We start from the raw sequence: 13,415 nt of genomic DNA on the forward strand, positions 1-13,415 counted from the left end.
GTCTGCAGATAAGAATGAGTGCCAGCGTTTCGGCTTGTGCTCCCACATCTGCAACAACACGAAGGGGTCCTACAAGTGCAGCTGCCACAAGTACTTCACCAAAGTCAACGACACCTGCAAGGCCGACAGTGAGTGTGGGGTATACCCTCGACCCGTCACGCTCACCCCCTCTTCCTCCACCCCCACCTCGGCCCATGGAGTCCAGCCTTTGTCACTCACACCATTGCACCAGGCTGGCTCATTATAGCCCTTTCCCACTGTAGAGCTGGAACCAGGCTGGCTCATTATAGCCCTTTCCCACTGTAGAGCTGAACCAGGCTGGCTCATTATAGCCCTTTCCCACTGTAGAGCTGAACCAGGCTGGCTCATTATAGCCCTTTCCCACTGTAGAGCTGAACCAGGCTGGCTCATTATAGCCCTTTCCCACTGTAGAGCTGAACCAGGCTGGCTCATTATAGCCCTTTCCCACTGTAGAGCTGGAACCAGGCTGGCTCATTATAGCTCTTTCCCACTGTAGAGCTGAACCAGGCTGGCTCATTATAGCCCTTTCCCACTGTAGAGCTGAACCAGGCTGGCTCATTAAAGCCCTGTCCCACTGTAGAGCTGAACCAGGCTGGCTCATTATAGCCCCTTACCCTCGGCTCCTCCCCCAGGTCAGAACAGTAACAGGCAGGTGCTCTACATCGCCGACGACAACGAGATCCGGAGCCTGGACCCCAGCGTGCCCAACTGGGTGTACGGGCAGACCTTCCAGGGGGACGCCGACGTGCGCATCGACGCCATGGACGTGCACGTCAAGTCCAACAAGCTCTTCTGGACCAACTGGCACACGGGGCGGATCTCCGTCGACGAGCTGCCCGCCTCCTCGCCAAACTCCAACCGCAACCGCAACCGCCGGCAGACCGAGACCCGCATCACAAACCTGGAGGTGGGCTGTCTATCACTGTCTGACCGCATAGCCCCTCCCCCCACTTTGCAGCTTTGTTTCACTGTTAAAGGCCCAGTTACACACTGACAGTGAAGTTAACTGCTGTTTTATTATCATGTATAATTGTATTGTGTTAATCAATTCTAGTGTTATTTATGTCATCAGTTTTATGATTAATTTTATGTAATCAGTTATGTTTTACTATGGCATAAGTATTCAATTTGTGTATGGTTCAAGTTCATATGAGATGAGCCAGTATGAACACAATTTCGCCTATAAAAGTAAGCAGTAATGACATTGATCACTGTCAGAGGAACTGTTTTTGAGCAACATTCTTAGGATACAACGTAGCGAAATATTGTGAAAATTGTGCAGACACGAGGGAAGCATGCATGGACAGGTGGAGTGTATTTATTATGGATTATGTAAGTTATTTTGTTTGTTGTGTATGTTTTGTCCTTTTCATTTATTTATTTTTGTATATATTGAATTATGTTTCAGGTTGTGGTATTTGTTCTCGCAATGAATGAATGAATGAACTTTATTCATATAGCACCTTTCATGCACAGAATTCAGCTCAAAGTGCTTCACAATTTCAGCAGCAAAAGCAAAAACACCAAAATCACAAGTTTAAAACCATACACATACACAAGGAGGAAGGAAGAAATTAAGAACAATGAGTGTTACTATTTATAAAATAGCATTTACGCAGTTTCTTTGGAAAGAAAGAGAAAACAGTGCATTAAATAATCATAAAAGATTAAATCATAGTATGAAAAAAGATTAAATCATAGCAATCATAGTATGTATCAAGTTGAGTGTCACGCTTACAGCCCTTTCATTGGTCAGGCTGAATCCCAGTCATCGCGGTCCGCTCCCTAAATCTCTCCGCCGCCGTCTTCGCCCCATCTCCGTACAGATCTCGGGCCTTAAGATGCCTCGCGGGATCGCGGTGGACTGGGTCGCCGGGAACATCTACTGGACCGACTCCGGGCGGGACGTGATCGAGGTGGCCCAGATGAGCGGGCAGAACCGCAAGACCCTGATCTCGGGCATGATCGACGAGCCGCACGCCATCGTGGTGGACCCCCAGAGAGGGTGAGGCCGCGGGTGGGGGCTGGGGGCTCGGGAAGGGGAGTGGCGGAGTTTTGGCAGTGGGGGGGGGGACTGATGTTTCGTAGCTGGGGGAGACAGGGTTGAGAGCATGGAGGGGTATGGTTTGGGAATGGGAGGTGGGGTTTGAGAACGGGGAGGTGGAGTCTGAGCGTGGGGAGGTAGGGTTTGGGAACATTTGAGGCGGAGTCAGAGTGTAGGGAGGTAGGGTTTTGGGAAGGGGGGGACAGAGTCAGAGTATGGGGCGGTAGGGTTCGGGTGGGAGGGGCGGAGTCAGAGTATGGGGAGGTAGGATTTTGGGAACGGGGGAGGCGGAGGCAGAGCATGTGGAGGTGGGGTTTGGGGACAGGGAGGCGGAGTCAGAGAGTGGGGCGGTGGGTTTGGGGACAGGGAGGCGGAGTCAGAGAGTGGGGCGGTGGGGTTTGGGGACAGGGAGGCGGAGTCAGAGAGTGGGGAGGTAGGGTTTGGGGACAGGGAGGCGGAGTCAGAGAGTGGGGCGGTGGGGTTTGGGGACAGGGAGGCGGAGTCAGAGAGTGGGGAGGTAGGGTTTGGGATCGGGGGAGGCAGAGTCAGAGCGTGGGGAGGTGGGGTTTGGGTGGGGGGGGGGGGAGCAGAACGAGAGGCACAAGTCTCACCTCAAACAGAAGCATTTCCAAATGTCAGACAGCTTACTCTTAAAGGTTTATCCAACAATACATAATAAAGAAAAAAGATGCATTTCTAATTTCTGGTTTCACACAGTAAAACCAGATTACAAGATAGACTACCAGTAGTCATATATTTGTACTAGTATTTAATTGGAGGTACACAAAGAACAGGAGGGAGAGGCAAGGATATATGTTTTTAAGCAATATAACTGGACCTCTAATACTGAAAGAACATGGTTGCCACATGGGAAAAGCATTGTGGGTCGTGTACTTTTGAATCTGTCTTTCAACTCTCATTCTTCCCCTCCGTGACTGTCCCACCATCTTCGTAGAACCATGTACTGGGCAGACTGGGGTAACCACCCGAAGATTGAGACTGCAGCCATGGACGGCACCATGAGGGAGACGCTTGTCCAGGGGAACATCCAGTGGCCCACAGGTGAGACCCTGCCATGAGAACAAAACACTGTGTCTGAACTACAGAACTGTTTGTGAGATGATCCACAGATCACTGTGAGACTGATCCACAGAACACACAGTGCAGCTTTGAAGAAGTCCACTTGAATCTTACCTTCAGAATTCCAGAACAGACTCCAGTGTTCTGGTTCGATCGGTTTTCTTGGTGTATCACATGAAGATGTCCCTCTCTCTCTCCATCCCTTTCTCCCTCTCACTTTCCCCCCATTAGTTTACACACAGCATGAACACACATAGGTGTAGTATTGCCAAAGCAATTATTGCCATAAAATCAACAATAAATATAATATGCACTATGTTAGAGATAATCATACGTATTGTTAAGTCTTTATTATTTTTAAGTAGTGATTATTTCTCTCTCACTTCCCAACTCAGTTTCCTGTATTTAAGTCAGTATTCTTTATTGACATGAAAGCGCATGCATTGCCACAGCAACCTACAGAAGAACAAGTTAATATATGTTGGGTTGGCAGTACTTGGCCTGAATTGCTTAAGTAAAAATAAGCATTTAAGTATAAATGGATTATATGTAAAAAATGTAATCTGTGTAAGTCACCCTGGATGAGACCTCTGCTAAAAGTGAAATCTAATTTCGTGTAAATATTGTAGTGGTGACGATGAGTATTGTACTTGAGTATTGATAGATGGAGTTGTTGACAGAAGTGTGTGTGCGGTGATTCTGTGATTAGGATATCTGCCTGTTCCGTGATTGTGTGCAGGTGTGCTGTAGGTAACAGTCGCCTCTCTCCTCCCCAGGCCTGGCTGTGGACTACTTTAATGAGCGCCTGTACTGGGCGGACGCTAAGCTCTCTGTGATTGGCAGCGTGCGGCTGAACGGCACGGACCCAGTGGTGGCCGTCAGCGGCATCAAGAACCGTTGAGTGAACCTCCTTTCCACACGGCCTCACTGTTAATGACAAACGAACAGCTTGTAAAATATGACGTCCATAATATATTCTCTCTCACTCTCTGTCTCTCTCCCTGACTCTCTCAGAGCTCCACCACCCTTTCAGCATTGACATCTTTGAGGACTACATCTATGGCGTCACCTACGTCGACAACATTGTCTTCAGGGTGAACAAGTTTGGCAAGGGCCCCGTGGAGAAAATGACCACCGGTATAAACCATGCCACGGACGTTGTCCTTTACCACCGCTACAAGCAGCCCGAGAGTGAGTCTTGCTGCCGCCCTCTCTTAAATTATTTATTATTTGTTTTTGATTTTTATTTGGCAGGCCGTCCATGTATTTCAGTGGCAAACCCATGTGACAGCAAGTCGTCTATTTTAGCGACAAACCCGTTGAACAGGAATGCCTCCGTGTATTTTCATGACAGACCCATGTGACAGCAAGTTCTGTCTTTCAGTGACAAACCCATTTGATTTGAACCTCTTTGTATTTAAGTGACAAATACATGTGACAGGAACTTTTCTGCATTTAAATGACAAACACATGTGATAAAGTTATCTATTTCAATGATAAATCCATGTGACAGGAAGCTGTGTGTATTTCAGTGACAAACCCATGTGAGAGGAAGCTGTGTGTATTTCAGTGACAAACCCATGTGACAGGAAGCTGTGTGTATTTCAGTGACAAACCCATGTGACAGGAAGCTCTGTGTATTTCAGTGACAAACCCCTGTGACAGGAAGCTCTGTGTATTTCAGTGACAAACCCATGTGACAGGAAGCTCTGTGTATTTCAGTGACAAACCCATGTGACAGGAAGCTCTGTGTATTTCAGTGACAAACCCATGTGACAGGAAGCTCTGTGTATTTCAGTGACAAACCCTGTGACAGAGCTCTGTGTATTTCAGTGACAAACCCATGTGACAGGAAGCTCTGTGTATTTCAGTGACAAACCCATGTGACAGGAAGCTGTGTGTACTTCAGTGACAAACCCATGTGACAGGAAGCTCTGTGTATTTCAGTGGCAAACCCATGTGACAGGAAGAAGTGTGAGTGGCTGTGTCTCCTGAGCCCCAGTGGGCCGGTCTGTACCTGCCCCAATGGCCGGATTCTGGACAATGGAACCTGTGTGGAGCGCCCCCCTCCTACAGAGTCCCCTCTCTGTGAGTATCCCCAATACTGCCAGTCCCCTCTCTGTAAGTATCCCCAATACTGCCAGTCCCCTCTTGTGAGTATCCCCAATACTGCCAGTCCCCTCTTGTAAGTATCCAATATGAGTCCCTCTCTGTAAGTATCCCCAATACTGCCAGTCCCCTCTCTGTGAGTATCCCCAATACTGCCAGTCCCCTCTCTGTGAGTATCCCCAATACTGCCAGTCCCCTCTCTGTGAGTATCCCCAATACTGCCAGTCCCCTCTCTGTGAGTATCCCAATACTGCAGTCTCTCTGTAAGTATCCGCAATACTGCCAGTCCCTCTCTGTGAGTATCCCAATACTGCCAGTCCTCTCTGTGAGTATCCCCAATACTGCCAGTCCGCTCTCTGTGAGTATCCCCAATACTGCCAGTCCTCTCTCTGTGAGTGTGTATGTGCAGTACTATGTGCAGTACCCAGTCTGTGTGAGTGTGTGTGTGCAGTACCCAGTCTGTGTGAGTGTGTGTGTGCAGTACCCAGTCTGTGTATAAATGCCTGTCCTCTGAACAGCGGGGGTAATTCTTGCTCTTTTTGCCCCCCCCCAGCGCCCCCCAGCCGGACCTGCAGCATGCTGTGCCTGAACGGGGGCAGCTGCTTCCTGAACTCCCGCAAGCAGCCAAAGTGCCGCAGGTAAACCCTGCCCCCACAGGTGAACCGAAGGCCAGCGACTACTGCCAAACAGGGTATCCACCGCCCCACAGGTAAACCCGCCCCCCACAGTAAACCCCCCCACACAGGTAAACCCAGCCCCCACAGGTAAACCCGCCCACCACAGGTAAACCACCGCCCCCACAGGTAAATCCAGCCTCCCCACAGGTAAACCCAGCCTTCCCCACAGGTAAACCCCACCCCCACAGGTAAACCCCCAGGTAAACCCCCCACAGGAACTCTGCCTCCCACAGGTAACCCCCCCACCCACAGGTAACCGCCTCCACAGGTAAACCCCCCCCAGGTAAACCAGCCTCCATCCCCCCACAGGTAAACCCCGCCCACACACAGGTAAACCCCGCCCCCTCGGCCCAATTGCATACGCATTATAAATGGAGAATTTCAGTTTAACCGACACGCTAGCAAGTTATATTTGCAGCGTGTACCCTGCACCTCGGGCTGTTGCAAGATTGTCCTCCTAGTCGGGGATCCTCTGAGGATGTGAGATAGATTATCGGATGAAGTTTTCAGATGTTTGTTCCGAGATGGACATTCCTGTTAGTTAGCTGGCTAGCTACAGTTAACAGAGGAAAAATCTGCTTGGACTAGGAGTTTCTGCAGAAAATGAATTTAGTATTTCCTGTTAAGGTCAAGGGTCATGCATAAGGTAATTCACTGCCAGCCATAAGAGTCCTGGAGAATGATGTCCTTCATTGAGAGTTTGCTACTCTTCCAAATTGAGGACATTGCAAATGGTGCAAAAAATATTCAGGCAAATAAGGAGGAGTAAATGTTCCCTCCTTCTCAATCCCTCACTCCCTCCCTCCTGCACCCTCCAATCCTCCCTCCGTCTTTCTTTCTCCCTCCTTCGCCGTCTTCTTCTCTTCCTCTCTCATTCCGTCCCTTTGTTCCTCTCTCAGGTACACCGACCTGTCGCTGCCTGACTGGATTCACTGGCCCCAAGTGCAACCTGCTCACCTGCAGAGACTACTGCCGGAACGAGGGTAACTGCACGGTGACCCGGGGCAACCAGCCTGCCTGCTCATGCCCTGCGGATTACCTAGGAGACAAGTGCCAATACAGTGAGTGTCACACGGCCCCTATTCTATAGCCCAAGCCAGGCTGGCTCATTATAGCCCTTTCCCACTGTAGAGCTGAACCAGGCTGGCTCATTATAGCCCTTTCCCACTGTAGAGCTAAACCAGGCTGGCTCATTATAGCCCTTTCCCACTGTAGAGCTGAACCAGGCTGGCTCATTACAGCCCTTTCCCACTGTAGAGCTGGAACCAGGCTGGCTCATTATAGCCCTTTCCCACTGTAGAGCTGAACCAGGCTGGCTCATTATAGCCCTTTCCCACTGTAGAGCTGAACCAGGCTGGCTCATTATAGCCCTTTCCCACTGTAGAGCTGAACCAGGCTGGCTCATTATAGCCCTTTCCCACTGTAGAGCTGAACCAGGCTGGCTCATTATAGCCCTTTCCCACTGAAGAGCTGAATCAGGCTGGCTCATTATACAGGGGTATTCCCACTGTGAAGCTGGAACCAGAGCCTTATATGAACCATATGTACAGTAGCTGTTTTTTATTTATTGTTTCCCGTTGTGCTGCCTTCTTGGGCTGGTATGTTTTTCATTAAAATATCTCATAAGTGAGCACTTATAAACAAAATAATTGTTTCCCATTTTAGCTAAGATTTAAGACCAGGCTGCCATTCAGTCCTGTGCCTGTTCCTCAGGTAAATTTCAGGGCTTCTGTTCCTCAGGTAAATTTCATGGCTTCTGCCAGAACGGAGGCACGTGTCTGCAGCTGTCTGATGGAACCACGCACTGCCGCTGCCCCCTGCAGTTCGAGGGCAGCGCCTGCGAGGTGGACAAGTGCCACTACTGTAAGGACGGAAAGTGTATCCACGGCAACAGCTACAGCCTCACGGGAGAGGTCACCTGCAAGTATGTCACCCGTTACCTGCCGACCACACCCAGACACCTCCTGGTCGCCCTCACAGGTCGTCTGTGTGCGGAGAGAATCGGTGTGATATGTTCGCCTCAGAAGCGTCTGTGATGAGCAGTACGTTTCCCTGCACAAAGCTGCGTGAATTGCTTAAAGACTTGCATAAATTAACTCACTTGATAAAAGTTGTTGAGGTGCACTGTTTGTGATATGCAGTGTTGAGGTACACTGTGTGTAATGTGCAGTGTTGAGGTGCACTGTGTGTATTGGACAGTGTTGAGGTGCACTGTGTGTATTGGACAGTGTTGAGGTACACTGTGTGTAATGTGCAGTGTTGAGGTGTGTTTGGGATAGTTGAGTTGTATGTAATGTGCAGTGTTGAGGTGACACTTGTGTAATGTGCAGTGTTGAGGCACATTGTAAGTGTTGAGGTGCACTGTGTATGCAGTGTTGGGGCACTGTGTGTATTGAGTGAGCAGTTAATGTGAGTGTTGAGGGCATGTGTAATGTACAGTGTAGAGGTGCACTGTGTGTAATATCAGTGCTCTGTGTGAGATGAGCTCTTGGTGTATTGCACGGGAGTTACAGTTGGTTGGCATAACGTTGGCTCTGTCTGTCTGTCCAGCTGCACTAACGGCAGTATCCAGCCTAGCTGCTACACCTGTGAGGATTACTGCATACATGGACTCTGCTCCATCAACACACACACTACGCTGCCAGAGTGCAGGTAAGAGAGCACACACACACACACATGCGCACACACAAGCGCAGGTGTGCGCTTATATGTACATACACACCCTCATGCAAAGGAACACATGCATACACACAAATATGTGCACATATGCACTCTTGATTTAACGCAGAAGCCATGAACGTACTGTCCCTCTGAATCCCTCTCTAGAAGTGATTTATAGTTATTTTTTCGTTTGTGTGTGTGTGTGTGTTTGTGTGTGTGTGTGTGTGTTTGTGTTTGTGTGTGTGTGCACCCGTTTATGCATGTAGTTGCCTCACGGGATGGAGTGGAAATCGCTGCCAGCTGGTTGCTGCTCCAGTAGATTCCTCGGTCTCTAATGACAGTAAGTGGCCCTGTTTCGTTTTTGTAGGGGTTCCTCTCGGCTCAGCCCTTGGACCGCCCAGCACTAAGCAAATGCTGCTTTCCAGAACGTCCTTCCAGAGGCATACAGCCCTAAGACTGCTCAGGCATATTATTTGCACATAGAGCGTTTAAATCTAACAAGTTCCACACGGATATCAGGATGTTTTTCATGTTTGTTTGCACAATGCCTGGTCACCAACTAGAGGCAGAGACCTGCAGGGCATTCAGGACCAGCCCTGATACAGCGCTGTCCTGAATGGCCTCTTCTTTATTATGTATTAATATATTATCTTTTTAATGGGAGCAGTCCATCTTTCCATTCTTCACAATAATTTTCTGTAATTGTTAAGACATTTTGTCATTTGCTTTATCTATTATACCCCACAGACAGATAAATAAACACAGTATACACATGCATACACGTATACACATTTGAGCTCCTAGGATGAAAATGTAGCAGCCCAAAATTGTATCCCAATTAGAAGATTTTTTAATCTTTCCAGTTAGGAAATGTCCATTTTCAGGAGAAAATTCTCCTAAAATTGGTGCAGTGTAGAGCCCTGGTAAAATACATCTCTTTCTTACAGTTGAATATTTTGGATTGTAACTAATACTTGAAGACTTCAAGAAAAGGAAGTCTGATTTAATTAATTGTTTTTTCTGTTTCTCCCAGAAACCACTTCCATTGTCCTTCCGGTACTACTGCTACTATTAGTTGTGCTGTTGGTGGGCGGCGCCATCTTCTGGTACAAGAGGAGAATGCGTGGGTGAGTGGGAATCGCCTATCTGTGATGCAGCAGTTCTCTGTGCTCCTTTCTCTTGGCTTCCCTCCGTCTCTGGGTCTGACACTTCTCTCTCTCTCTCTCTCTCTCCCTCTCTTTCTCTCTCTCCGTCTCTTTCCTCTCTGCTGTGAGTAACTGCGTCTCTCCTGTCCCCCAGGTCTGTATGGCTGGGCAAATCCTGTTCCAGACGCTCGCGGTAACAGTCGCCAGGGTTACAATCTGCATTGCCCCCTTCCCCCGCCCTAACCCCGCCCCCCCCCCAGCACCCCCCCCCACCCCCCTCCTGCCAGAGCCGTGCTGTCATGCTGTCATGCTGTCTCTGTTCTCCTGAGTCTATCCTTGTGCACCATCTCTCTGTTTTGCCTGCTGTCCTCCTCCTCCTCCTCTTCCACCACAAACCCCACCCACACCCTCCAGGAAAACGGGAAAAAAAATGCTGAGGATTGTCCTGTTTTTCGTCCCCGCCCCCTCATCCTTATGTGTCTGTGATTACTGTAGTCGGAGTGATGTCTTCGTGATGTTCCTGTGGTCGTTCCAATCAGGCATTCAGAAAAATGCAAAAGTTGAAATAAATAGAAAATAAAAAAAACAAACAAGCAAATCCAGCACTCACCAAGACCGACTTTCCAAAACGTTGCAGAATTCCGGAACATTCCGCCGTTGTCTAGTGAAGCAGCTTCTTTTAGCGGTTCTGTCATTCTGTCCGGATCGTGCCGAAGCGCGTATCTGACACGGGCACGCGATGCTTTTGCGTTCAGGACCTGCGCGCGTTTGCGTACGCCAAAACGTTTGAGCTCCCAAAGCAGCCACTGTCACTCACGGTCTCCTCTGGCAACGTACGACGCCCGCGTCGCTTGCCGCTGTCGTTCTGTGTGCTTGTCCTTATCTGGAGTCACTTTACATGTCCGCAGCGCGCACATTACACATCTGCGTGCTCTCTGAGGGGATTCAGCTTCTCCACGGGATACGACTGTAGCCTCGCTGAGATTTGGACCCTGCGCTCTCAGGTCCGGTTCCCAAACCTGTAGACTACGAGCCTGCCGGAGAAAGGCTCGGCAGATAGACGTGTAGTGTGATGTAAAATGAGCGGATAAGGACGTGCTCCATGTGAATGGGGTTCAAGGTGACGTGCGGTACTGCGTTTGCCAGGCGGAAAAGGTGCGTGTGCGTGTTGGTGTGTGCTGGGTTTGCCTCTGCGCCTGCGTGTGGCGTGCCACAGTGGCAAAGGTCTGGAGGCTTTCAGCATCCTGCGTGTGTGTGTGTGTCTGTGTGATTGTGTGTGTATGTGTGTGTGTGTGTGTGTGTGTGTGTGTGTGTGTGTGTGTGTGTGTGTGTGTGTGTGTGTGTGTGTGTGTGTGTGTGTGTGTATGTGTGTGTCTGTGTGATTGTGTGTGTGTGTGTGTGAGACCGAGAGTGTGTTCATGCGTGTGAGGGTGAGATGGGGTCTTACTCTTGTGTGTGTGTGTGTGTGTCTGTGCATGTGAAGGTGAGATGGGGTCTTACTCTCGTGTGTGTGTGTCTGTGTGTGTGTGTGTGTGCCTGTGTATGTGTGTGTCTGTGTCTGTGAGAGAGTGTATCCATGCGTGTGAGGGTGAGATGGGGTCTTACTCTGTGTGTGTGTGTGTGTGTGTGTGTGTGTCTGTGAGAGAGTGTGTATCCATGCGTGTGAGGGTGAAATGGGCTCTTACTCTCGTGTGTGTGTGTGTGTGTGTTTCAGGGCAAAGGGCTTCCAGCACCAGCGGATGACTAATGGGGACATGAATGTGGAGATCGGAAACCCGGCGTACAAGATCTACGAGGGCGAGCCCGACGAGGACGTGGGAGAGCTCCTGGACTCCGATTTCACACTGGACCCAGACAAGGTAATGTGCACACACACACATACACAAACGCACAAACACACACACACACGCACAAACACACACACACACACACGCACAAACACACACACACACACAAACGCAAACACATACACACATACACACACACACACTCACACAATCACACACACACAATCACACACACACACACACAAACACACACACACAAACACATACACAAACGCATACACAAACGCACAAACACACACACACACGCATTGCACATACACATATTGCACGGGCACCCAGACACACACACATATTGCGTGCATGCACAGATGCATACAAACACACATACACACTGCACAAGCTCAGACACACATACACAGACATGCTGCACACAGTGCACAGACACATACACAAATACATTGCACAGACACATGCACACTGCACAAGCACGTGCACACACACACATACACACGCTGCACACGCAGACAGACACGCACACACACACACACGTGGCACACACACACAGACAGACACACACACACACACACACTGTCACTAACGGACAGCATTACCTGCACAAGTTAACTTCATCCTCCAGCTCAAATTGCTAAGCCTAGCTGAGTTTAGCAGCAGGACTACAGACAGACAGACAGACATTCAGCAGGACTGCAGACAGACAGACAGACAGACATTCAGCAGGACTGCAGACAGACAGACAGACAGACATTCAACAGGACTGCTGACAGACAGACATTCAGCAGGACTGCAGACAGACAGACATTCAACAGGACTGCAGACAGACAGACAGTAGGACAACAGACAGACAGACAACAGGACTGCAGTGACAGACAGACAGACAGACAGAGACAGTAGGACAGACAGACGGATGGAAAAAACAGACAGACAGTAGGACTGCACACTGGTGCACCTCTGGCAGTGTGTTTGTGAGGATAGCGCACGCCTCTCCCAAACTGACTGAGGGGGTTTCAGCCACGAGCAAGAAAATGGTGGCACAAAAACTGACTGGCATAGGATACCTAACCTGACCCCCCCCCCCCCGCTCTCTTCCGACAGCCCACCAACTTCACCAACCCAGTTTACGCCACCTTGTACATGGGCGCCCACAACAGCCGCAACTCCCTGGCCAGCACGGACGAGAAGAGAGAGCTGCTGTCTCAGGGGGAGGAGGATGTGGTGGACCCCCTGGCATAGAGCGGCGCCCCCTACAGTCCACTAAGCACCGCTACACACAAACCCCACCCCCCCCCCTTCGCCTTTTTAAAAAAAAAGCACGAACACTGTATAAAATGTACAAAATGAAGGACTACTTTTGTATGTGATTGCAGTATTATATTTTGTTCTTTGAAGATTCCTCTGGTCAAAAAAAAAAAAACATTTTTCTATACAATTTTTTTGTTAACTCGGTTCCACCCACACACACCCTCCTTTACCCAAGTAGTCGCTACCTCTGTGCAGAATCACATGAAACAAAGGAGAGACTCAACATCGGAACAATTTTAATTTTTTATTTTTGTATGAATTGTATAGAAAAAAATTTGTTCCATTTCAGAAATGTCAAGCGTCAGTTTTCCATGGAAGTTAGGGGAGGGTGAGGTCAAATTTCAGTCATCAATGGTGCAGATGTTGGCTGGGCCACGTGCACACACGGGTGCATGTGTGAGTGAATGTGTGTGGGTGTGAACTGCAGATTGCTTGTAGATTCATGGTGGAATTAATTTTAAAAACATTTCTGATGGCATCTTCTGTATTTTAATATGATCTCAGAGAAATATGTTTGAGTGATTGTGTTTTTTCTTCCTTGCACAGACTAAATTTATATATATATATATTT

General features: G+C 49.0%; 1 protein-coding gene across 1 annotated transcript in view; it reads left to right on the top strand.

Moving 5' to 3' along the window:
• Positions 1 to 13,063, top strand: part of LOC135235081 (prolow-density lipoprotein receptor-related protein 1-like) — a 136,776-nt gene extending 123,713 nt beyond the window's left edge. The window contains exons 75-91 of the mRNA XM_064300278.1: positions 9 to 128; positions 654 to 928; positions 1,848 to 2,026; positions 3,021 to 3,127; positions 3,922 to 4,041; positions 4,160 to 4,336; positions 5,093 to 5,233; positions 5,808 to 5,893; positions 6,184 to 6,199; positions 6,717 to 6,992; positions 7,672 to 7,855; positions 8,482 to 8,583; positions 8,859 to 8,932; positions 9,626 to 9,719; positions 9,892 to 9,930; positions 11,452 to 11,596; positions 12,638 to 13,063. Of these exons, the coding sequence (XP_064156348.1) occupies positions 9 to 128; positions 654 to 928; positions 1,848 to 2,026; positions 3,021 to 3,127; positions 3,922 to 4,041; positions 4,160 to 4,336; positions 5,093 to 5,233; positions 5,808 to 5,893; positions 6,184 to 6,199; positions 6,717 to 6,992; positions 7,672 to 7,855; positions 8,482 to 8,583; positions 8,859 to 8,932; positions 9,626 to 9,719; positions 9,892 to 9,930; positions 11,452 to 11,596; positions 12,638 to 12,775 (2,273 nt within the window). The 3' untranslated portion in view covers positions 12,776 to 13,063. The remainder of the gene's footprint in view (positions 1 to 8; positions 129 to 653; positions 929 to 1,847; positions 2,027 to 3,020; positions 3,128 to 3,921; positions 4,042 to 4,159; positions 4,337 to 5,092; positions 5,234 to 5,807; positions 5,894 to 6,183; positions 6,200 to 6,716; positions 6,993 to 7,671; positions 7,856 to 8,481; positions 8,584 to 8,858; positions 8,933 to 9,625; positions 9,720 to 9,891; positions 9,931 to 11,451; positions 11,597 to 12,637) is intronic.
• The last annotated feature ends 352 nt before the right edge of the window (positions 13,064 to 13,415 follow it).

The sequence above is a fragment of the Anguilla rostrata genome, chromosome 11 (genome assembly GCF_018555375.3).
Source record: "Anguilla rostrata isolate EN2019 chromosome 11, ASM1855537v3, whole genome shotgun sequence".
In the NCBI taxonomy this organism is placed as follows: domain Eukaryota; kingdom Metazoa; phylum Chordata; class Actinopteri; order Anguilliformes; family Anguillidae; genus Anguilla; species Anguilla rostrata.